Source organism: Rhinopithecus bieti, unplaced genomic scaffold (assembly GCF_001698545.2).
Source record: "Rhinopithecus bieti isolate Rb0 unplaced genomic scaffold, ASM169854v2 scaffold_9997, whole genome shotgun sequence".
In the NCBI taxonomy this organism is placed as follows: Eukaryota; Metazoa; Chordata; class Mammalia; order Primates; family Cercopithecidae; genus Rhinopithecus; species Rhinopithecus bieti.
The window spans coordinates 1,922,999-1,949,240 of NW_016806398.1; the positions used below are offsets into that span (position 1 = coordinate 1,922,999).

Consider the following 26,242-nt stretch of genomic DNA (forward strand, 5'->3'; position numbering starts at 1 on the left):
AGGAAGGAACCAGGAAAAGAAGGAAGGAAGGAAGGAAGGAAGGAAGGAAGGAAGGAAGGAACGAACGAACCAGGTGTGGTCACCTCCAAAATCCTAAACTCATGAGCTGCCAGCTTGCTTGCTGTCTGTCAAGTCTCCCAATCCCTCTTAGCTGTGGTCTTCCTGGCTGTACTTTAATGAGGAGGCTGAAAGAGATGACCTCTGAGAGGGCTTCCATCTCTACTAATCTTCCATCAGGGTCTACCTGAGGGTGCACAGGGTGGGTGTTGAGAGCGTGGGCTCTGGAGTTCACTGCGAGAGCTGGAATCCTATCCATAGCCTGCCACTGTGACTGCATAGCCTTGGACAAGTTACTTAACCAATTTGTGCCTCCGTTTCGTCAGCTATGAAGCAGAGCTGTTATGGACACTTAACTCTGAGGGTTGTTCTGAGAATTAAATGAGTAAAAGTCTGAGAACAAGGCCTGGCACCAAGTAAAAGCTCAAATGCTATTGGATGCTTTTTTTCAGGAGCTGTGCAACTTTGGACCAGTGATTATGTTCTTTGAGCCTCGGTTTCATCATCTGCATAATGGGGATGAAAATGTCAACTACCTAATCAGGAAGATCTGATGAAATAACCTGTGTAAAGCTCTCAGTACCATAAGTGACGCATAGAAAGCACTCGCAAAATTTTAGCTATCTTTGGTATTATTACTGCCAAAGCACGCTTCTCCAACGTCACCAAGGCACGACAGGTTTTCCTATGGCACAGAAAGGAAGTTTATTAGCGGGAATTACCCTGTGCCATTCAGCAGCCCCATAATGAGATTGGTGTTATTCAAGGCTGATCCTCCTTATCGGCAGCGCTGTGAACTGCGCAGCTCATGATGCTTAATTTCTCTCTATGGAGCCAAGCCTTTAATCCCGATTCAGGGTGGCTGGGATTCAGCCTGGCTTTGCGCTTGATTGCCGGCCAGGCATTCTCTGGCTGCGCTGAACCAGAACAAAGCAGCCCGGGGCTCCACTCCGAAAACAAGTCAAGATGCTTGGGAGAGGTGGGGCCACCTCAAGGCTCAGCCCTGATTTGCATTTTAATGGCCTCCAGGGATGGGAAAGCACTGGCACCCAGGCTCTTCCCTAATCACAGCTCAGCTTCCAGAAGCTGGCAGGGCGCGGGTAGAGTGCCGAGGCTTCAGAGGAAGAGTGCAGGAGGCTGTGCTGTGGGAGTCTCAGGACCAAGTGATATGTTCAGGCAGCGGTTCCCAAGCGGCCTGCCAACTGCTGTCCCTAGCCCAGGGGTCCTGCTTCCCCATGGGGTCTAAACACCTTGAGCTGGCATTCAAGGCCTTCCCTGGTGAGGCACGGCTGACAACAAAGGAAAGCAGCGGGTGGCAAGCGTGGTGTGGGGTAGGTTGCTGGAGACAGGGGATTTTCAGGCCCTTTAGAGATGGAGACACAGCTTCCTGCAGGAGGTCAAACAGTACCCAGACACACCAGTTAGAGCAGGTCTCTGAGGCAAGTGCCTTGGCTGCAACTCCAGAGCTCTGTCTTGATTTTAAGTTCATTAGAAATAAATAATAGGCTCCCCCAAAAGATCATGTGATTTTATGCCTAGTATACAGCAGATACCCAATTAATATATGCTGGATGAATGAGTGAATGACAGAGACTAGACTAACAGAACAGTACTTAGCCCAAAAGAGATTCTAGTACTGTAATACTCTATGCTAGTCAGGCCAGACCTGGGAGATGATGTGAAAGATTTGTACAATAACAATAACAGGTGAAATAACAGCAGCTACCAATTACTGAACCCCATTATATGTCAGGTACTTCTCACCCATTATTTCTTATGCCTCTAGAGAATTCCTCTGGGGAAAGGGGTGGAGGGACAGCTAGCTGCCTCCCCAGACTCATGCTTCCCTTTGCAGAGTGTCCAGCTGTGCTGGGACAGTGGCTCTGGACATGCTTCCACTCATGGATTCAGGCTGGTCATATGACTAATTCTCCACACTGGAATTTGAGCATCTACAGGTGTCATTTGTGGTCTGAACGGTAAAGAAGTGTGCCTGCTCCATAGCCTCTCTCTCCATCCACAAAGAGAGAGGACGCTGAAGATCTAGAGGATGGAGCCACAAGAAAAAAGAGCCTTGATCCCTGAATCACCATGTGGAAGCCACCCAACAAGGTCATGTGCATTAGGCTATAATGTGAGTAAGAAGTAAATGATCTGTATGTGTAACCACTGAGAATGTGGAATTACTGACTTACTCCAGCAAACAGTATCTCCCTGAGACTTGTGTTATGCTGTGGTGAAATATAATAAAAAGGTTGCCTGGAGAGCAGATGACTGCACCTGTAGCTCTAGAGCAGTGGTTCTCAAAGGGTTAGTCCCTGAACCAGTAGCATCAGCACTGTCTTAAGACTTACCAAAAACGAAAATCTTAGTCCCCACCTCTGCAGACCTACAGAATCAGAAATTCACAATGGAGCCTAGAAATCTGTGCTCCAGCCAGCCCTCCTGGTGATTCTGACGTGTCCTCAAGTTTGGGTGCAACTGCATTCTGGGACATAGGGTGTTAGTGAATGAGACTCTGCTCTGAGGCGGGCCTTAGCCCAGTTTGCCTTGGGCTGCATGTCTCTCCATCCCCACCTTCTGCCTCTGCTCATCTTGATCTCAAACCATGTTCCATTTCCACCTGCACATTTCGCTTCCAGGCTAGCTCCTACTTGGCCTTTAGGCCCAGCCAAGAGGCCACCACCTCCAGAAGTCTTTTCAACTCTGTCTCATCTCTCTGTGTTCCCACAGAGCCTGTGCTGCCTCCCCACCGCCCCCGCCTGCAGAGCACAGACCAGCCTGTGTTAATAACTGACTGACTGGGGCTCCCTGCAAGCAGATTCCATGTCCTATGACCATTTTTTCCAGGAAAGAGCGGTCTTCCCCAGGGGCCTCAGATCAGGCCCTAACTATCTCTTCCGTTTGCAGGAACTGAGGAAGGGGACGGGGAGAGGAGCTGTATCCCTGGTGGGCAGCTGGGCCCCTTACCCGCATGGGATTGCATGTGCTCCAACAGGTTGTTGTAGAACTGGAACTGGATCCCACAGGCACCACAGGTGTAGGGTTCTGGAGGGAGACATGAGGCAGCCGTGTGAGGAGTGGAACCAACGCAGACACCTTCTGCTGGGCTGCAGGCAGCTTTGCAAGTTGGAACCCAAACACACACTGGGTCTCTGTGCTCAGGGCTCCAGGCCCAGCCTGCCTGCCTCCCCTGTCACTAGACCCATGAGGGAGAGGCTGGGGGAAGGAACGATGGAGAGAGAAAGCCATGCAGAGAGAGACCATTAGCTCAACTGAGCAGCTATTTATTGAGTGCTTACTGCGTGCCAGCCACTGTTCTGCACACTTGAGATGGGGGTAGGGGCGACAACATCAACATCAACAGACCAACAGCCCTCTCAGGGCAGAGACCGAGTCTCATGGTGTCACACCCCAGCTCTCTCTGTGGAACCACATGAGGTCACTATTTGCCAAGTGAACAAATGAATGAATGTATGAATGAACAAGAACCAAGGTAACAGACATAAGGGAAGCAAGAAGGAAAAGGGTAAGAAGTGGAAAAAGCCACAGAGTAGCACGAGGAAGTGGGGATCCGATGGGGAAAGGGAGGAGGAGAGGGAGAGAGGAGTGAGGGAGGGCACACGTAGGAACAGGTGCAAGGGGCGCAGGGGCCTGGATCACTCAGCTCTCTGCTCTCAGCACTCATGCCAGTGCCTGGCAGAGAAGAGGGAGAAGGAGAGAAGGAAGAGGAAAAAGAAAGACAGGTGGGAAGAAGAGCAAGGAAAAGAAGAAAAACGAGGGCTGCAATGGGGCTCAGAAGAGGTGTCCTGAGGCTGCCCGATGACCGTGAATGGGAAGGCCTGAGCTCCTGCCAGGGCTGGGGCAGCAGAGCCAAGGTTGCTGCTGGTTAGGGCTCTGCCCCACTCCATCCAAACTGCTCCACCCGCCCAGGGCTAGACCTCGGCCTGCCTCCACCAGCTGCCGGGTCTGCCCGGGAGGGCAGCCCAGGGCCCATCTCACACAGCCTCGAGGTTCCAGGAGCACGTGGCTGGCTGAGTTCCTTCCCTGCCCTGCCCTGCCTTGCCCTCTCCAGCCCCCCAACAGGACCATCACTTACTCTGTAGGAGAGGGAAAGGGTTGGAAATCAGGGGACTTGCAGTTTCTGCAAAAGAGAAACAGTTTAGCCATCTCTTCTAGTTCTGCTGTTCTGTGCTGATCGTCATAATTTTTATTCTTAATAACCAGTGAGCCAGATGGGGCTTTCAGAGGAGCAGGGAGCATCTGAGGGGCAGGCTTACAATCTGGGGTGGGGTTGCAGGGAGGCTTGACACAGAGGCCATGCCTTTCAGAGGATCAAGGTTTATTTACTGTGGGTGCTGGGGCCACCAGGCAGGGCAAGACAAGTCACTGCCATCCCTCCAGGACACCCTTCACTCTGAAAAAGTGAGGCCACATGAGTACCGGTGACAAGACATCCTTGCACGGCAGCTCACTTCGGGACAGGGAGCTGGCAGCTCCTTCTAGGTTCTGGCACCAGGGTGGGGATGTTTGGTACCAAACACCAGAGCAGCCACCGAAAGCGGCTGTGCTTTGGAGGGCTCCTGCTGGCTGGCATCTCTCCCTCACTTCTTGGCACTGCCAGAGGTTGGCAAGTCTCAAACGCAGCAGGCAGCACAGTGGGGCCAGATGGACTAGATGGGGAATCCTGGCTCCACCACTTATAATCTGGGGGACCCGGGGCAGCAATCTACCTTTCCTGAGCCTCAGTTTCCCACTCCAAAAAGTGGGGATAACAATAACATTGACCCGCATAGGGCTGTGGTAAGGAGGAAGACAGATAAGACATATAAAGCTCTGAACACATGCCAGGCACACAGTAAGCGCTCAATAAATGGCGACTGCCAACAGCAACAGCAGCAGTGCTTGCACTATCACTCCCGATTGTGAATATTAGTTCTGGGGGCAGGGGATGCACAGAGGGTGCAGCATGGCTTGGCTGGGAGCACAGGGCACACCCGGAGACCTTGGTTCCAGCCCAGCGCTGCTACTTATTCCTATGTGGCCTTGGGCAAGTCACTCCATCCCTTACAGGCCCACCTCTTGGAGAGGTTGTGTAGATTACTTTGTTCAAAACCTCATTTCCTTCCACAGAGCAGTCATCAAATCACTTGGTTTACTTAAAAAATTAAAATGATCAACTATCACCACCAAAAAACCCTAACATCTGAGTATGTAATCTGTGCCAGGCACTCACTGAATGTTTACAACCACCACGGGGCTATGTGTGTTTGTCAAGCCACTTTACAGCAAAGGAGGGATTCAGAGACTAGCCTAAGTCACTAGTTAGCAAGTGGTGGAGTTGGGTTCACATGTGAGTAAGAGCCCGAAGTGGAGCTCCTGTTACTAGGCAGATGCCTCCACACTCAAGTCTGGGCTCCTGGCTGTCTCAGAGGGTCCCTAACGGTTGTGATGTGTTCGTCACCTGTCCACACCCAGGCAGTGCCCAGCCCAGTGCCTGGTACAGGCTGACACCTAATATGTAGTGAATTAAACTTCAACCATGCAAGAAAGTGAGTGGGTGCCTTCCCCTAATCTAACCACAGTGTGAGAATTCCTCTCCCCTCCTGCCCTACCTCTCAGGCTACAGACTAGCTTGCTGTGTTCTGCTCGGACAGAGGCTGCTGGTGACCAGCCAGGGCCCCCACAGGCTGACCCTGGGTCTGGTGGGAGAGGCCCCTTGGTTGCTGCTCTGGACATTCTAGGGCTTTGTCGCGGTCCTGCATGAGGCAGGCCATCAGGGGGCGCCAGAGACCACTCTAACCACTCTAACCTCTGTCCCCTGGGTTCAAGCGATTCTCCTGCCTCAGCCTCCTGAGGATTTTTAGTAGAGGTGGGGTTTCACCATGTTGGCCAGGTTGATCTCTAACTCCTGACCTCAAGTGACCCACCCACCTTGGTCTCCCAAAGTGCTGGGATTACAGGCATGAGCCACGGCGCCCAGTCTCTTAGAGCTCTCTCTACTGTACTTTCTTTGCTTCTCCTGTAAACAAACTGGCTGAGACGTCTACCCTAAACATATAGCAGTGGCTCTCTCAGGCCCAACCATCTGGGGTCAGCTGAGTTGATGCCGCAGGCTATGGGGAGGGGTGCTGCTCTCTCCATGGGGGAGACAGAGAGGAGGCACTGCCCATTGATGCCCAAGGCTCAGAGGAATGTCCATGGAAGAAAAGGCCCCTCCTGCCTCTGCAGTCTCCCTCTAATTCCCTACTGCCAGCCTCCTCCCAACAAGATCCATCATGCACCACAAAGACCCCAGCCCACAGGGTGCTGCCGCGGCTGCCAGGGGGGAGCAGGCGAAGCTGGCAGCTGCCGCACAGGATGGCTGTCAAGGGGCACACTCACCGCTGGAGTTCTGTGAACTGCTGTTCGTCTCTTCAAAGTGGTTTTGTGCTTTGCCTTCTACTCTCCGACTGAAAGCACTTTCTGCTGGGTGGGGGACAGGAGAGAGAAAGAACACAATGGTGATTGGTCAGCACTAGGTCTCAAGGGAGGGGTAGGGTGGGTGAAGGCCAAGGACTCTGCTGGGTCAACCAGCTCTCAAAAGGGCTCCGAGAGCCCAAGTCAGACCTCCCCAGGCTCCTCTGACTGGCCTAGTCCCTTGGCAGGGCCGCAAGAGACCCTCCTGGCAGTGCCCAGGAGGCCCAGGCACAGGGTTGGGGGGGGGGTGACATGCACCTAAACACACAGATGAAATCCAGCTGGAGAGCAGATGGCAAATGGGCCTGAGTCTCCCATCTTTGGCTCCCAGAGAGCCACAATTCTGACACCAAGTCATTAGATCTACCACCCACCACTCCCTGTCAGATTCTGCTGCCACGGGCCCCACCAAAGGGTAGAGATGATGACAGCATGTTTTCTGGTGATTCCAGCTCCATCAGCTAGGTGGTGCCTCGTGACAGGGAGGGCATCCTGGAACAGACTGCGTGACAGGGAGAGCCGGGGCAGCCCCACACCCCCAGAGGCCAAACCCAGGCAAAGTCTGGTTGGTGTTCACCCAGCGGAAGGGATGGGTTCTCTCTGAGTGACTACTGGGGTGTCTCTGCTTACAGGCTGCCATCTACCTGAGTGGCCTGCCCTCTCCCAGCACACTCTCTGGAAACCCTGCAATGCAGAGATAGGGTCCAACCAGGTGGAAAACCATGAGTTTATCCCCCACCCCCACCTGCAGAAGGTATTGAAACAGATGATCCGAGTTGGAAGACAGCCCAGTTTTTCCAAGGTGCTCTTGGCATGAGGGGGATGCCAGATGATCCAAGAGATAAAGACCTCAGGGAAGAAGTCAATTTGGGATGCGCAGCTGACGCAGTCCATTTCTTTTTTTTTTTTTTTTTTTTTTTATTTTTTTTAATTTTTTTTATTTTTTATTTTTTAAAACGCAGAACATTTATTGGCATGACTAATGCGCTGCCATCTTAAGATGAACTGGATGCTGCAACAGCTGCCCTCATTTGGGTTTAGGTGTTGTTCCTTCACGGAATCCATGCCTGAATCTGGCGGTATAGAAAAAAAAAAACAATTTTTAGGTGTCCTCATTCCGACCAGTTCCGTGGTATTTGCGTCTTTTAGCCTTGGCCAGCTCCAGTTATACTTTCTCTTGCGCTTGGCAGGGTAGGCCACATTTGGCCAGCAGTCGACTTCTGAAGGTGGTAGGCCTTAGAGCCACAGCGGCGGCACAATGGTGTGCGTCTTATTTGCGACGCTTTCCAAACGATGACGTTCCCTTCGTCATCTCGCTTCTGCACCCGAGACCAGAGAGGACGCAGTCCATTTCTTAAGGAGAAACAATTTGCCCAAAGATATCAAAGGCTCCTAGAAGTCTGCCCGGAAAGAGACCCATTTAGGTTTACTTAACCCAGCCTTCCCCAAACATAAGAGGGGTTCCCACAGAACCCCATTTTTAAAACATTAGATTCTGAAATATCTCACAAAATTGGTGATCTTGAGAATGCACTTTGGGAAACACCACTCTCACCTGGTCCACCCTGCTCCGGAAGAGCAAGTACTTAGTTTGTGGGCACCAGGGTTGCAGATGGTCACGGGGATGATGGGAAAGGAAGCCAGAGGCAGCGCCTGCAGGCCCCACCCAATTCCCACATCCCCCTGACCCCTGTCATCCCACTGTAACAATGTCTCCCAACACAGGCTCCTTCCTGCAGAGGCTGCAGCTCACATTACAAGGACGACCCTACCTTCAAAATGTGTCTGTGAAATGCCTGGGCTGACAATCCCAGGGAGCATCTACAAATTGGCACAGAAGGTCCCTCTGTTCTCAGTCTAGGGAAAGTGGGGTGGGGGGCTCTTGTTTGCTGAGTGCCTCCTATGTACCAGGCACTGGACCAGATACTTTACATCCACGGTCCCTCTAATTCTCCCAAGAGCCTTGTGAGGGCTGCACTGTCTTTCCCATTTCACAGGTGAAAAAAACAGAGGAAAGAGTGAGATTGTCAAGTTCCTGGGGTTGGATGTGCTCCTAACCCTCCCAGATGGCAGAATCAGACTTCACTTTGGGGGCAGGTGCTTCCTTTTGAAAAAGGCCTAGGGTAGGGAAGTGACTGCCTACCCCATCTTCATCCTTGTGTACGTCGGGTGACTGGTACTCATCTATGGAGGACTTCTGACCAGCATGCTGGTAGAACTTACCACAATTGAGGTTGCAAACTCTTACACTGCTCGGCTGATAATGCACATTTTGAATAGCTTTCCTTGCCACAAGTACCTCTGGCTGAAAAATCAATGTGCAGTACCAGAGGTGAAATCCCACACAGGGACATGCCCATACACACACGAAGGGCCACTTATTCCAGGACGAGGAGGTGACTGACAGTTTCTTCCTCAACCACACACTATCTTACCTCCCATGCAGGCTCCTGCTCCCAACCGGATGCCCTCGGACCTGCCCAGCTGGTGAATCCAGAGGTGACCCCCACCCACAAGTCTTCCAAGGCACATGAAGGCAGCCTGAGGCCTGTCCCATAGCTTGCTGAATGCCTACTCAGAGACACTGAAGCTGGAGACCGACCACGTACCACACCCTGTGGGCCGCCCTCTGCAGAAACCGCAGGCACAAAAACTCCCAGCCACAAAGTGCAAGAGAGAAAGCAAGATTTGAAAGCCATGATTCCATCATTTAGTGGAGCCAATATCTATCACCAATAAGACTGTGATGACCAATCTGCTTCTAACTAATTTACGCTACTGTTGAAAAACACAATGGCTACTGGCTTTTCTCAGCACGGTACCTGAAAAACCATGACCTTCAAGGCTGATTGACTACTCTCTTTTTGGGAGATCTAAGCACAATAAACATATCTTCAAAGAATCACACCCTTGCCCAAAATTAGCCTCCTGAACTAAGGAATTAAGGAAAGCACGGCTTAATCACTCCGCTGGGATGTCAGTCACCGAATGAACCAAGTGGTTCCTTTACATGAGTTCTCACCTTGATCATCTATTTATTTAAGAAATGACTTTTATCTCCTGAGGACAACTGAAGGGACCACAGTGACAGAAGCACCACATCATCACTCTGCCCTACAACCCCCAAGTCCCAGCAGGTGGCCCAGGGCTGGTTCCATCCAAGCGTGAATCTAAGAATTCCTAACTGCTGGTCCTCAGCACACAGTGTGTCTGGCCAGTTTTCCTGGAGGAAATAACTTCTCGGAACTTTTTACTGTCTGTTTACCCCTCTGGAGCCAGAGTCCTTTGCAGTGTGAACTGAGGAAATGGTGGCATCCACTCATTTCCTGCTGGGCTTGTATCTCATGGAGGAGTTTCATGGGTAGTGCCACAGAAGGGAAGGGCAAGAGACCGGAGATCTAGGTCGACCATTCGGCTTATCCTGCTTTGTTGAGAGCAGATCCTTGTTGAAACAATTTTTTTTTTAAATTAAGTTTTCTGAAAGGTGGGAAATGCACACTCATGCCAACAGGGTCCAGGCAGGCAACAGAAACAGATGAACTGGGTTGGATGTAAGACAGACAACACTGTGATCACAATGAGAAATAACACCTGCCACATGGCCATTGTGTTGGGGAGGCAGTAGAGAGTGGTGGGGATGTGGCGAAGTGGAGAGCATACACTCTATTCAAGGAAGCAGCCAATTGTTGCCCTGTAGAAAAGTGAGTCCGGGACTGCCAGATCTGACTTTTCAATGTCAGGTAGAAATCAAAAGTTTTACATAAAATTTGATGCTCAAAAGCTGGCAACTAACTCAAAAAATTTTTAAACCTTGTGAAGAATGTCAAATAAAACAGGCCCCTTGGCCATGATTTGGGAAAAAAAAATTCTACTACTTAAAAAAAAAAGTTTGCAAACCTCCTTGTACAACCCTCTGATTTAAGGTGAGAAGACTTGGCTCAGAAATGTCAGGTGGCTTGCCATGGTCACAGAGCCAGCCAGAGGCAGAGCTGGGACTCAGATTTGTCCCAGATCACTATGGGACTGCCACTCTCACTCTTGCAAGGGAACAGCAACCCCAGGCACAGCTGTGGCAGGTGGTGAGAAGGGCAGGGGTGGAGAAAGTGTGGGGGTCACATAGGCCATTGGTACCTGCGGTTGCCTTGCTTGCCGGAGATCCCGAATTTGGAGTGCGAAACGTCTGGGTTTGGGTGGCTGGAGGGGTGCGGTGTAAGAGGGTGGCACATCGGACCACGGAGGCCGGAGCTTTTTTCCCCGACTGGTTCGTCTGGGTCTTCGCTGCCACGAAGCGTGGAGATGGGGAGACCTCTGGATGTGAACACTCAGAGCCCGTGTCTGGATCATCTGGTGGCTCCCACCCGGGGGCAGTACCTGAGAGGGTCACGCTCTCAGTCCCCGAGGGCCCTCCCAGCTGGCAGAGTGAGTGGCCTCTCAGGCCACCAGCCCCACAGTCCAGGGTTGGGACTCTCTCTGCCCAACCTCTTCTTGTGCCACAGAGAACAAGGATTCTCACTTAACTTAGAGCCAGAGAAAGTCCAGGAGTCTGGAACCTTTTGTTAGCTCATGCTTAGTTATCTGGTGGCCACCAACCTGCCTACTGTGTAGGTCACCCATAACCCTTGACCAGCCCAGTCTCCGGACTGACCGACTCTTAGGGCATCTGAATTGGTTAACCCAGGTCCAAGTGCATCTTCTGGAATGTTGGTTTCTAAGCTCCTTTTCCATTAAAGGAAGGCTGGCTTGGAAGTTACAATAGGAAGCACACAGGCAGGGATGTGCCAGGGCTGGGGCAAGGCAGAGGGGCCTGATGGTGCCTCCAAGGTTTTAGGGCAAGGGGCTCTGTGGCACCTTGTGGGCACTGAGTGGGAACTGTTGCTCTCGGGGGATGCTGCTCGACCCAACACCTGACGCTTTAACTGAAATAAGCATAGCAATTCTCGGATGCTATCTGGGGAACCCTGCATCACCATGACCCAGGTCCCCTGTCTCCCTCACCTGAAAATTCTGTAGAAGCTGGAGTCACTGAGAACCAGGGGCTGACTCTCAAGCAGTTTCCACCTCTGGTGGTCTTGGGGGAGCATCAGTCAGCCTCATTTACCCTCCCCTGAACCCTTAGCAGTGGTGGCCAACCCCTGAACCTGGCCACACTTCCACCATAAAAATGAAAGAGGAGGGGGCAGTGGTCTTCTCCTTCAGAGATCATGCAAAATCCGCAACTCTCCCTGAGGGGTAGGAAGGGGGCTAGGCAGCAAGAGGAAGGGGGGGCCCTTTGGTACTGACCAGAGGCTCATAAAACCCCCAGGAATTAGTAACACCAGAGGGTACTGTCTTGACTCAGTGCCTGGCCACAGTCCTGACCTGCCTAGAGAAGGACCTGGCTGTTGCCCCCCTGGCCCAAGCAGGTGGAGGCAGGCCTCATTATCTCCCTGCTCCTAGGACAGCGTCCGTCCTGAGCCGTTTGCAGAGCTCAAATGAAAGGGCCCCCTGGCCCGCCACCTCTGCTCATTCCTGGCACAGATGGCAAAGCTCAGGCCCAAAGAAGCAGGATGCAGGGCCTTGTCCAAGGTCACAGAGGAACTGAGTGGCAAAAAGAAAAAGCCACTCTATGGTCCTTCATTTACCACGCTGGTGCATGGGGTGAGCTGTGAGGACTGGGGGTGCCTGTTCTCTCCCGTGGAGGGTCACCCACTCCTCGCCTACAGTGGTGGCCAGATGCCAGGAGCAGGGGAGCTCTTTAGTCATGCCTCACTTACACAAGCCCTCATCTGCCCACTCCAGCCCAGAAACAAATCCCAAGGCCTCAGTCTGCGGAAAACACTTTTGTCCCTTGCAACCTGAGCTGCCACTCTCAGGACTCTCTTTCTGAATCAGGAACTGACAGGTCGGTCTGGGTGGCAAAGGACACTTGTACACCTTCTCTCCCACTCTCCATCCCTCTTTCTGAGCTGAGGGCCTCAGAGGCCCCTGAGTCCCACCAGGGGACTGCTTGTCTCATAGTTTCCAATTTTTTTTTTTTTTTTTTTTGCCACAGAATGAACCGACACATTCAATGTTGCAACAGGCACCCGGAGTCCATTTCTAATATCTCTGCTGGTTTCCTGTGCGAGGTGGAGTTTGGGGGCCACAGCTGGTGATTCACTGTAATGGAATCAGCCTTGAGTCTGGAGTGAGGCAAATCCACCTCTGAAGCCCAGCTCTGTAACCCTCGGCCTCCGCAATCTTGGAGACGACACCTCCCCTATCTTGGCCTTTGTTTTCCCCCCTCGACTCCACCAACACTGGGATGACCCTCTCTGCATAACCAGCCTCACAGGGACTTTGTGGGAATCCAAGAAAGTCTCAGAAGCATCCTGAATGATAAACTGCTCTTCAAATGTAAGCAGCTATTACTGGTATTTTTCAGAGATTAAAAAAAACCCAAGACCCAAAGGCTTATTCTGGCCACAGACATCATAAGTTTGTTGATGGCAACACACAAAGTTACTGCTGAGATGAGACAGGGCTCAAGTCTGCCGGCTGTACAAGGATGTCTTTGGCACAAGGTCATGCACTCCTCCGCTCTCCATGGCAGTGACCCACACAGGAACAGAGTTTCTGAGTGACAGCCTAATCAAGCTGCTTTCCCTTTGAAACCTCAGGCTCCATCCCTGCAGAATGACTCTAGGAGCCCCTCTGGATCGGCCTGCTACAGAGTCTACAATTCCTGCTGTAAAGATCCTGGCATTCTGAGGGAGAGAGCCCCCTTTTTTCCCTGTGGCAGGGAGCTCAGGAACATGCATAAAGCACATAGTATCATAGGCCTGAGGGTATCACCTGTGTGCTCCGATCACCCTGCTTGAGACCCGCTCCCCTCTCCAGCTTCCTCGCAGGTCACTGAGCTCCTTGCCTTCTCATATCCTACAATATCCTTTCTCTTTCAAGCTCATAGCCTTTGTGCACGCTATTCCCTCTGCCTCGAACATTCTTCCCTCCAACTTTTGACTGATGGTCCTACATACTATATTTAAAGATCTCTTCCTTAGGGAGTCTGCCTCCCGAAACCTCCCCACCTGGGACCATTTATTTGTCGGTCCCCTCTTGTCTTCCCTTCCAAGGACCGATCACTATCAATAATGACACACAGGATGACCTCTGATCCATGGCTCTCTCCCTATTAGCGTGTATGCTCCAAGAGAGTAGGAAATCTGCCAGCCTTGCCCGCCATGCACAGGGTGTCTGGCAGTTCCCTGATACACAGTGCTCAAGAGACATTGTGGAATCTGTGTATCAATGCATGAGCGGCCAGAAAATTTAAAGTCAGAACTGCCGAAGAAGAGTACATTGAAGATGGGATCCCAATGAGGGCACATAATGGTTCCATGAAGCTATCTGACATGTTATCCTCCCAGTGGTCCCAAGGGTATGAGGCAGATGGGGCTACTAAGGCTCAGAGAGGTATGGCTATCAATTCTGGGTCACAGGGTGGGTTGGGCTGGGCCAGGATCAATGTCCCAGGCTCCTGACTCATTCTACTTAACAGTGTGCCCCTCTGTTGACCTCACAGGGAACACTGTCATGCTGGAATTCCTACCTGAGCTCTTCCTGAGAAAGAATGAAAGAGTCTCAGACAGACTGGCTGATTTCCCCTGGAGGAAACACACATGCGGTATCTACACACAGGAGGTATCTAAAAAATAACACAGCACTGTGGTCTCCTTTCCAGAAAGCTGAAAATTTAACTGGGCCAAAAAAATTTAGAGAATGCAAGGAGCAAAATAATTCAGAGAATGCAAGGATTCAAGAAAAGCAACCACACAATCAAGGGATGGAGAGACCAGGGGGTTTCCCTGAAACTTCCACGAGGTACAGGAGGATGAAACTGCATTGGAGGCAAATGGAATCATGGGCTCAAAGGCTGGAGGTGGAGATGAATGGGAGATGAGATTCAAGAGGAGTCAACCAGGGAACCCCTCCTTGTGGATCTTCATCTTAGAAAGAGAACTGGAGAACTCACACTTCTGGCCATGATGGAGTAACTGGTACAAGACTAGCCTCCTGCCATATTCAACTATAAAGTTGGACAAAGGTGGTGCAGAGCTGTGATTCAGGACAGAAAACATGATGTGAGCCCCATGGTCACTCTAGCTCTCTGCCTGGAGAGCTCCTCTGGACCAGGGCAGAGAAAGGTGGAGCCCAAACATCTCAGTGAACGAAGGAGACAGTGATCTGAGTTCAGGGCTTTTGAGGTGGCTAGAATTTGCATGGCAAATTAACAAAGAAGAGAGAATTGTGCAACAAAAAAGAACTCCAGAAATGTGCAGATGGGCCCCCGTGAAATCTGGCTGAGTACCAAACTGTATTTGTGCAGAGTGAGTCTCTGCAAAGCCTAGCAAAAAATAGCTAATGGGGGGTGGGGGTGGGGGCTGTGAAGTAAGTGAAGATTCAAAAGTCACACAAGAGTAGGAGATATTTTGGAGTTTCCCCCTGCCAGAGAGGAGAGACCTTGCTCAATACTTCAGGCATTCAGCTAAGAAATGGCCAGAAAGGCCACGCCTTAGAAGAGCTGCTCTAACCCCAGAATAAGAACTATTCTAGACCTGCCCTAACACAGCTTAAAAACCAGCTTTTGAAGTATTGAGTTGATTTGTAATTAACCACCTGCCACAACAAAACTCTTTTCAAAGGAAGACAAAATCAAATCAACAACACAGTATTCTCAGGATGCAGCATGGAAGAAACAATTATTTTCCAGGCAACACAGGAAAATGTGACCAGTAATCAAGAGAAAAACCAGTTAACAGAAACATACAGAAATGATAGGGAAGATGAAAATAATGAAGAGAAATAAAATTATAAAAGAAACCAAATGAAACTTAGATGAAAAATATGATAGCTGAAATAAAAGTTCACTTAATAGATTTTTCTAATAAAGCAGGTTAGACACCACAGAAGAGAAGATCAGTGAACTTGAAGATGGAGCAATAGAATCTATTCAAACTGAAGCACAGAGGGAAAACAAGGCTGAAAAAATGAACAGAGCTTCAGCTGATCTGTAAGCATTATTGATTATCAAACATCTATGTAATTAAAGTCTCAACAAGAGAGAAAAGAGAGATTAGGAAAGAAAAATATTTGAAGAAATACTGGCTGAGAATGTTCCAAATTTGATGAAAAATGTACATTCATGATCCAAGAAGCTCAATGAATCTCAAACAGGATAAACACAAATAATGAAATTGCTAAAAATTAGTAACCCCAGAAATACTTAAAAGCATCCAGAGAAAAAAGATACACTAAATATAGATGAATAACAATCAGAATGATCTCTGACTTTTCATCAGAAACAACTTAAGCTAGAAGACAAAGGAAAGATATTTTTAAACATTAAAAAAATTATCAGTCTAGAATTCCATATCCAGAAAAAAAATCCTTCAAAAAAAGATGTGAAATAAAAACATCTTCAGTTGAGAGAATCTTTCACCAATAGACCTACAATATAAGAAATATTAAAGGAAGTTCTTCAAGAATTAAAGAAAATGATGATAGATGGAATTCAGATGTACACAAAGGAAAGAAAAGCAAAGAAAATGGAAAATATGTAAGTAAATATAAAAGGCATTTTCTAATTTCTCTGTTACTTTAACAAATTACTATTAAAGCTGAAAGAGTAATTGTTGGGTTTATAATATATGTAGGCATAAATGTATGATAAAAATAGCACAAAGAACAGGAGGGCAGTAAATGGGAAGTATACCATTGTAAGGCTTTATATTATATGTAATGTGTTATGATACAAATTTATGGTGCTCTGTAACATATTAAACATGTATATTATAAATCATAGAGAAACCACTAAAGAAAAAGAGTTATGGCTAGAAAGCTAAGAGGCATTTTTAAAAAAATACTTGATTAATACTAAAGAAGGCATGAAAATAAGAAAAAAATGAACAAGAACAAATGGGACAAATAGAAAAAATACAAGATAGTAAACTTAAATCTAACCATATTAATATAGTATATTAAATGTAAATGAATTAAACATTTCAATTAAAAGGCAGGGATTACCAGGCTGGATAAAGAAAGGCATAAGAACCAATTATATACACATACTTCAAATACAAAGATAAAGGTAGATTAAAAGAAAATGATGAAAAGAGATATACTAATACTAGAGATACACAAATACTAATCCTAGGAAAGCTGTCATGGCTTACAGCAACCGACAAAGGAAATTTCAGGACAACAGGCATTACCAGAGATATGGAATGGCATTGCACTACTTTATAAAGGGTCAATTCATCAAGGTATAATGATGCTAACTTTGTGTACCTAATAACAAAGGTTCAAATTACATAAATCGAAGACTGACAAACCTAAAAGGGGAAACAGACAAATCCACCATTGGAGTTGAGAATTTTGATGCTTCTCTGTCAGAACTTGGTAAGACAAACTAATTTAAAAAAAAAATTAGGAAAGAGTATAGAGATGTGAACATTATCAACCAACTTAGCCTAACTGACACTACGAGATACATCTTTTTTTTTTTTTTTGTCAAGTGGACGTGAAACACACAGCAGAAGAGACCATAGGCTGGTCATAAAACTTATCTCAATAAATTTTAAAGATTGGAAAATGCAGAATATGTTCTCTGACCACAATGGAATTAAGTTAGAAGTCAATAACAACAAAAAATCTGGATAATTCCCAAATATTTGGAAATGGAATATATTTCTAAATAATCCTTCCTACAAAGAAAATTTCAGGCTCGATGGCTTAACTGTTGAATTGTATAGAATACTTATGTAAAATAATACCAATTCTATATAAACTCTTCAGAAAATTGAAGAGGAGGGAGTACTCTTCCCAATTCTATGAGGCCAGTATTACTCTGATACTCAATGAGACAAGAACATTACAAGAAAAGAAAATTGTACCGCTGGTTGGAAAGTAAAACGGCACAACTACTTTGGAAAACAATTTGGCTGTTGTTAAAAGTTAAACAACCATCTATCATATGATCCATCCATTCCATTCTTACGTATTTACCCAAGAGAAATAAATAATTTGTCCTCACAAAGGCTTGTACGCAAATGTTCATAACTGCCTTATTTATATTAGCTCCAGAACTCTAACCAGCAATACTCCAAATATCCACCCATAAGTGAACAAAGTGATTGTAGCATGTGTATCTGGAAATGGAATACTACTCATCATCAATTAAAAGAGAATGAACTACTGATACATGTAAGCATAGATGAATCTCAAAATAATTATGCAGAGTGAAAGAAGCCAGACCTCTCCCCTCAAAAATACATACTTAGATACTGCAAGATTCCATATATGTAAAATTCTAGGAAATGCAAACTAATTTACAGTAATAGGAAGCAGATTAGTGTTTGCCTTGGGATGGGGAAGTGGTAAGCAAATTACAAAAGGGCATGAGAAAATGTTTGGAGGGGATGGGCATGTTAATTAGATTGTGGTGACCGTTTCATGGGTGCATGCATAGGTCAAAACTTCTCAAACTGTACACTTTAAATAACAGGCACTTTATTGTATGACAATGTACTTCAATCAATATTTTCTTAAAAACTTTACCAGAAATATTCATTTTCTTAATTATGACCTTCGTTAACACACCACTGATTAAATATGGGGCATTCTGCTAATCCTAGGACTGTAGTTCCCTGCCCTTGAGGAGACAGTTTTGGGAATGATATCAAAAGCAAGTAAAATCCTGAGGAATTTTAGATAGAAGTGAGAGGAAAACATGTTCCTAAAAACAAATTACTGTATAAACTAACCTTGGATCTTTAAGTAATTTAGATGCCTATGCAAGAACTTGATTGTGGGGTTATTCCACAATGTATACACATGAAATAATCAAGTTATACACCTTAAATATATCCTATCAAAAAAAAAAAAAAAAACCAGAAGCTTCAAAGAAGGAAGCCATTTTATCTGGCAAAGAATAATCATCCCCAGGTTATAACTTTCTTCAGTTCATTTTACAGTTTGAATTTCTGATATGCTTAATGTGTTTTAATAAAGTATAGGAATGGTGAATTTTTTTAAGTCTATGTAATTCACCAGTACTAACAAAAGAGAATATAAGAATCCATAGAATCACCTCAAAAGATGGAGGAAAAAAACATGCAACATCAATTTATAAGAAAAACTTCTAATAAACTATAAGCCTGTGGTAACTAGATCAACTGATAAAGGGCATCTATAAAAAACTACTTTAGCTAACACAGTGCTTAACAATGAAAAACTGAACTCTGTGATTGGAAACATGGCAAAAATATTCACTGATTTCTTCTATTCAACATTGTACTGGAGAGACCTAATCAGAACAGTGAGGAAGAAAAAAAATAAAAAGAATACAGATTGCAAGGAAAGAAATAAAGCTGTCTTTATTTGTGGATGACATCAATATGTAAAAGAAAATCCTAAGAGAATCTACAAAAAATCTATTAGAACTAATAAGTAAATTTAGCAAATTTGCAATATACAAATTCAATACACAAAGATAGTTTTTTTATATGCAATAGCAATAGACAATTGGAAAATTAAAAGTCACAGTAGTGTCACAAACCATGAAACACTTGGAGATACGGAATGAAATATGTGCAAGACTTCTCTGAAAAGTACAAACTGCTGCTGAGAGAAACTAAACAAGCCCTAGATACGTGGGGAAATATACCATGTTCATGGATTGGGAGACCCAATATTATTGTAATGATAATTCTCCCCAAATCGATCTATAGATTCAATATAATCCCAAACAAACTCCAAGTCGCATTTTTTTGGCAGAAATTAGAGAAGACTCTAACATGAATACGGAAGAATAAAGTTCTTAGAATAGCCAAATAGTCTTGAAAAATAACAACATTAAAAAATTAAGAGTAGCTGATTTGAGACTTACTAGAAAGCTTTCAGTAAGTAAGATCATGTGGAATAGGCATAAAGATAAACAGACCAACAGCAGAGAAAAATACTTACACTTATACATTCAAATAACTTTCCACAAAAGTACCAGTGCAAAGGAATATGAAAAGATAATCCATTCAACACACGGTGTTGCAATAACCAGGTATCTGTATGGAATAAAATGAATCTCAACTCATACCTCACATCATTTGAAAAATTAACTTAATATATCATAGACTTAAATGAAAAAGCTAAAATTATAAGGCTTCTGAAAGATAATAAAAGAGGATATCTTTACCAGTATGAGGTAGGCAAGGATATCCTTGAGGTAGAACCCAGAAAGCACTAACTACAGAAAAAAATGACAACCTGGACTTCATCAAAATGAAAGACATCTGTTCATCAAATGATGCTGTATGAAAATCAACTGGCATGCCAGAGACTAGGAGAAAAATCCATAATACATATATCTGACAAAGAACCCAGGCCTACTGGAATATATAAAGAACTCCTACAACTTAATAATAAAAAGACAAATAGCCCAACCAAAAAAATGGGCAGAAGACTTAAACAGACAATTTCCAAAGTAAAATATGCAAGTGGCCAATAAGCAAATATAAAGATGTTCAACATCATTAGTCATCAAGAAAATACAAATTAACACCACAGTGAGATTCCACTATCCCCTCACTAGAATAGCTGGAATTAAACAGACCAATGTCATCAAATGTTGGCAAGAACATGGAGCAAGTGGAACTCCCAGGCACAGCTGGTAGGAGTGAAAGATGCTATGGTCATTTTGGAAAATGGTTTGTCACTTATTAAAAAGTTAAACATACTATTCCCCATGACCCAGTAATTCTACTCCTTGGTATTTATCCAAAGAAATGAACACATATGCCCACAAAATCCTCATATAAGCATTTTCATAGCAGCTTTATTTGTAATAGCCTGAAGCTGGAAACAACCCAAATTAACAGGTAAATGGCTAACAAATGGTATTTTCATACAATAGAACATTGCTCAGAAGTAAAAAAGCATGAACAACTGATACATACGATATGTTAAAATATGAATCTTAAAAACATTCTGCTGAGAAAGAAGTCAGACATAAAAGAACACAGATTCTATGACACTAATTCTAAGAAATTCTTCCACAGTGAGCCTATGTCCTTATAGGGACACTCACTAGACCCAGGGAATCAAGCCCTAGCCCTGGAAACCACCTGATGAAGCCCTCAAATCCATCTCTGCCTCCACAAGGAGTCCATTGGCACACAAATCTCTAGAACCAGACAGAGGCCACTGCAGGACCTATCTCTTGGTCAGCCTTGGATAAATAATTCTCTGTTGAATCCAGGCTAAACCTCTCATGCTGTATTTTAAACACAGATGACCCCTGAGTTCCCAGACTTCAGTGGGTAACAGAGAGATTCATTCAACAAGCAGATACAGAAAGAAAGAGAGTTCATAACAGAAAGCAAAAGAAAATGAGGAAGAGAGAAAGAAAAGTAGACAGCCCTTCAGGAGAGATGCACCAGGCTGTCAGGGTGGTGCATCTCTTAGGGGGCAAGAGACACACCCCTTTCTGCTGTACCATCTGACATGGGATGTAGGATAGCTTCATGGTTGAGTATGGGCTTAGAGCTTGCCTGCTGGAATTCAAAGCCAAGTTCCCCATCTTACTAACTCCATGGCCTTACTCAACTTGTCCCAGGAAGCACTGAAGATAGTCTCCAAAGGCTGAACCCAAGGTTATAGTCTGCCCTTGTAGCTAACACCTCACTGAAAGTGCATTCTGGGTAGCATCCAGTCTGGGCACCAGGCAGCAGGGCAGTTGCTGCTTCACTGGAGAACACAGACATGGCTGCCCTGTACCTGCTTATGGAAAGCTGGATCCCCAGAGGGGCGCAGGCCATGGTGTTCAAGCCCGACCATAGCCCTGCTGTCTGGGCATCAGCACCACAAGTGGGTCAACTGGACAGTCGGTGCCTACCCAGTGGAATCCTGCATCCTCTCTCCCCACACAAGATCTGGCTCTACGGTGGGTACTGAAAGACCCATACGGCCCACGCTGGGAGGTGGAATGAATTCTTCTAGTGGGGCCATAGCAGGTACCTCATGTCAGAGATGTCTATAATCCAGATCCTGGGCTCAAAAGACCTTAAAGAGCTTTCACAGATGGGAAACTGGAGCCCACAGAAGGAGAGCAACAGGCACAAGATCACAGAGCAGTGAGGGGCAAGCAGAGATGAGAATCTCAGCCCAGTGCTCGACTTTGGGACTGGAGTTCTCGCCCACGGGGAGACCCCTCAGCCCCTGCCACTCTGCCCAGAGGGGAGGAATTCCTGGGGAAGCTACCTGCACCACCCTTCAGGCTCTGAATACTTCTCCCTCCCTATCCAATACCCTTGGTATGCCAACAGCAGGGCTTCAGGAAGGACTCGGGCCTTCCCAGACTATAAGGGGCTTCAGCCCCCAGTGACCTTCTATAAACTCTCCTTCTCTGTTTGGACTTAAGTCTTCCCATCCACAGAATGGGGAGTGGTATCCCCACAGCTCTGCTGTGAGAAACAAAACCAGTAACACTCCCCAAAATGTTGCTAAACATCCAGCCCTTCTGCCCTGAGACTGCACAAGCCCCGCCCCCATCAGACTTTGGTTTCCGCACCTGTACATGAAGGGGAAGGGAGGCTGATGGGCCCCCTAGCTCATACACTCAGGGATCCAAGGATGGTGACCCCTCTAATATCCAGAAAAGGAGGTGGGAAATCAGCAAGGTAGGCTCATGGGCACCAGGAGGATAGAAGGCCAGGATGTCCCTGTGGGAAGGGCCCTTAGAGCTCTTTCCTTTCCTGGTCAGAGTGGGAGATGGTGGTCCAGGGTCGGGATGGGGCCTGCCCTGTGTCACAAGCAGGCCTGGGACTCAGCTGGGATTAACAGCCAGGGCTTGACTCCTAGCTCAGGGTTCCTGCCACCTCCTCAGCTTCCCACCATCAAGGCCAAGAGGGAGCTTTCCTGTCCAGTTAACCATGCCCCTAGCCTGGGCTCCTTCCTGCATCTGTTTAGACTGAAGCTGTATCACGGTGCACTGGCTTTGGGGGTAGAGATTCATAAATCTCATGATGTGGGGGCACCTAGAAGAGGGCCACAGCAGGACTTGGACAAGTGATGTCCACCCTCCTTACCCCAATTACATGGGCACAGGACTCTGAGTCTGCTGAGGGAGGGCTCGGACTCTGTTCTGGGTTAAGAGGGGGACTTCTCAGCTATGCCAGCCACTGTAGACAGGTGGCCCTAGGTCAGACTTAACACCTAAAGACTGACCCAGAACTGAGCTCACCTTGCTTTCACCATTTCCTAGCCAAATTCCAGAGGCCTGGCCAACGGTTGGCCCACCCTGTCCCCAGCCCCCCAATCCCCATCCCCACTGGGAGGAGGTACTCACTGATGGGGGCGTGTAAGGCCACATGCTCCTGGTAGGGAGTGTAGTACTTGTACTGTTTCCCGCAGAATTCACAGGTGTAATTGCCAGTTTCTGTCCAGGAAGGAAACGAAGGTGTAAGAATGGGCAACTGGCCCCCACCAAGAAGCATCAGCGTGCTCCCACCCCCCAAAAAACTCCTCCCCATTCTGGGACCATCAACTGGAATCAATTCTGACTCTAGAGTTAGAAGACCCCTATTCCAGTCCCAGCTCAGACATTTCGAGCTGGGTAACCTCGGGCAAGTCTCTTAACCTCTCTGTGCCTCAGTTTTCATATCTATAAAACGGAGGTCATAATAGGACCACCTTGTAGGATTGCTGTGAGGATTAAATTTAGATGGCAAGTGCTTAGAACAGTACCTGGCACATTGCTCCACCCCAGCCCCGGTGCTCAAGAAATGTGCTGACCTCCAACACCAACCTCTTCATCAGCCCCTCTACAAGCCCTGTCCTCTGCAGTGGCCACACCCAGGGTCCCCCTCATCTCCAGAACCTTCCCTACCCCCAAGCACCCCCCACCCACTGGCAGCAGGGGTCACTTCTTCCTCTCAAGTCCCACCCGACTTTTATCTTTACCTCTCTTTTGGCACTGCCTAACTTCTTTCTTCTTAAAATGTCTGATGTAATATTGTTCACTGGGGAAAATTATAAAATACTGATAAATACAAATACAAAATAAAACTAAAGAGAAATTTCAATCATCTGTAACTCCCAAAGAGCAGCATCTACTCCCTTGGGGGAGGGTGCCCTGGTTCCCACTCTTCATTCTGTTTCATCTGGGGTGTGCTTCTCTCACTGATACCACCTGTCTGGCTCCTGTGAGCCCTGAATTAGCCAGTCCTGATCAATATCCTCTTTGTAATCTGGTGTATTCAATCGACATTACTTTGTGGACATCTTGCCGAATCAATAAATATTGATCTCTACTGTATTTATTGGCTGCATGGTTCCCCCTGGACTTTGGAATTTGCTGAGCCAGTCCTGTATACCAAGGGACATTGCGATTGTTTCAAAATTTTTTTCCCTATTAAAAAAAAATGTTGTGACTCACGTTTTTGTAGAAAATTTTCCACATTTACCCATTAATTTTACACATTATCACAAAATAAAGGCTATTCCATATAATCTTTGCACATTATTTCCTGGGGAAAAATTCAAGAGAGGGAAAGGGTATGTATTTTTAAGGCCTTTGATAACCATAGCACCATCATCCCAATCAGAAAGGTGTGAAAATGACCGTTTATGCCCACTACAGCCAGCATTAAGTATTATCATCTTCTTAAATTCTGCCTATCTGATGAGAAGAACTATATTACACTGCTGATTTTATTTTCCATTTCTTTGATTTCTAAGGAAATTGATTTATTTTTCATGTTTAATTAACTATCGTTTTTCTTTTGTGAGTTTCCTTTTGTGTTTACAGCCAGCATTTCTACAGGTATATTGACATTTATGAAATCACTAAACTCTTTGTAGATTAAGGATATCAACATTTTGTTATACATGTTAAAATTAATTTTTTCTTAATTGGTCTATTAGTCTGTTTATAGTTTTCTCTCCCGCTATAGAATTTTAGTAGTTAAATACTTTTGTAACTGATTCATAAACATTGGAAATAGTAAGTTATTTGCTCTTTGCAGGATTCACAGTTATTAGATCAACTGTATTAAACACATTATTTAAATTCTATACAACCTTATTTGTCTACTTGCTCTGTCAAGGACTAAATATTGTGATAAATCTTTCCACTTCACTGTATTTCTAAATTTATTTTGTATATTTGGAAACAATGTTGTTTGATACCTAAAGGTTCATGGGATCAAAATCTTCACTGTGAACTGTATTTAGTAACATAAAACTATTTCCAACACAGTGCTTCTCAAAGTGCGGTCCCTGGACCAGCAACATCAGTATCACCTGGGAACCCGTTAGAAATGCAAATTCTTAGGAATCACCTAAGACCTACTGAAAAAAAAAAGTTATAGGTGTTGGGTCCAGCAATCCGTGTTTTAACAAGCCCTCCAGAAAATTCTGATGCATGGGAAAATTTAAGAACTCACGCTGTAACATTTAATTATTCCATTTTATTAGTTTGTGTGGCATAATTTGATAATTAATTTGTCAGATCCTGATTTCTATTTGTTTACATGTACGTAAAGACATGTCCCAACATTTTCTCGTACTGTCATTCATTAAACAGATACTGTGTTAAGTGCTGGCACAAAATGCTAAGCAAAACAGGCAAAGTTCCTGCCTTCAAGGAGTTTGCAGTCTAACAAAAGGAGATAAAAAAAATCAAAGAGTCACTCAAATTTAAAACTCCATCCACAGTAAGTGCTCTCAAGCAGACATATGCAGTGGTATAAAAATCCATGATAGGGAATTTAATCTAGTTCTGGAAGTAGGAAAGAGAAGCTCAAGTGCAGAGTAAAGATAAGGAATTAACCTTGTCTCTAATGTCTCTAATAAACCATTAACAATTGGATTATTTTAAATCAACCTGACAAGTTTTGCCTTCTAATAAAGGAGATTATGCCATTTGCTTTTATTGCTATAATTGATTTGGTTTTACAATCATGCTCCACCCTTTCTGATTGCTGCCTTAATTCCCAGTTGTTTTATATATGAACTCTTTATTTTTCCATTATTCTCCGATATTCCATTAATTTCCAAGACTGTCTATTGTTTTAGACAATTAGTATATATTTCTCTAATTGTTAATAGTCAAGTGGGAAATGACACTTTTCAGTCTATCACCACTGAGAAAGGTAGTTTAACCCAGTGTTTCTCAAACTTTCGCACATCAAAGAATCATCTAGAAAGACTGTTACAACACAGATTGCTGGGTTCCACCCCAAAAATTTTGATCCTGTAGGTCTGGAGTAGGCCCTAAGAATATACACTAGTACCATTCAATAACTTCCAGGAATGCTGTTTGCTGGTTGGAGTCACACTATTGACAGGAAGGCTGTATACGCTACTTACTGTAGCCCTCACAATTCCTCTTCTATAAAAAAATAAAAAAAAAACCCATCTTAAATATTTTAGAATAATCTGCCTTCTGCAATTGTATAACCGGATTTGGAACATTTTAAACTAACTTCTAGTTTATCTTGTTTTACTACTCACAGTTCCTCTTATACTATGAATTTCTCACAATTGAGTCTTTAAATGTACTCTATAACTTAGTTCATCAGAGTATATCTTCAAATAATTTTGTGAAGATGGGTACATAGAAAAAAAAAGTATGTTTTTAAGCCCTTGCTTTTCTCTTTACACACAAACCACAGTTTGTCTAGATATAAAATTCTTAGATTACAACCTTTTC

At 45.7% G+C, this 26,242-nt stretch overlaps 1 protein-coding gene across 12 annotated transcripts in view; it reads right to left on the reverse strand.

Annotated features, from left to right (window-relative positions):
* Positions 1–26,242, reverse strand: part of ZNF618 (zinc finger protein 618) — an 85,857-nt gene that overhangs the window by 15,641 nt on the left and 43,974 nt on the right. For 4 of the 12 annotated variants that reach the window (XM_017875943.1, XM_017875941.1, XM_017875939.1 and 1 more), the window contains 5 exons: positions 22,877–22,966; positions 10,648–10,887; positions 6,442–6,525; positions 4,157–4,201; positions 3,028–3,105 (listed from right to left, as the gene is read on the reverse strand). In XM_017875943.1, the coding sequence (XP_017731432.1) occupies positions 3,028–3,105; positions 4,157–4,201; positions 6,442–6,525; positions 10,648–10,887; positions 22,877–22,966 (537 nt within the window). The remainder of the gene's footprint in view (positions 1–3,027; positions 3,106–4,156; positions 4,202–6,441; positions 6,526–10,647; positions 10,888–22,876; positions 22,967–26,242) is intronic. The other 8 variants (XM_017875944.1, XM_017875942.1, XM_017875940.1 and 5 more) reach the window with 7 other exon arrangements.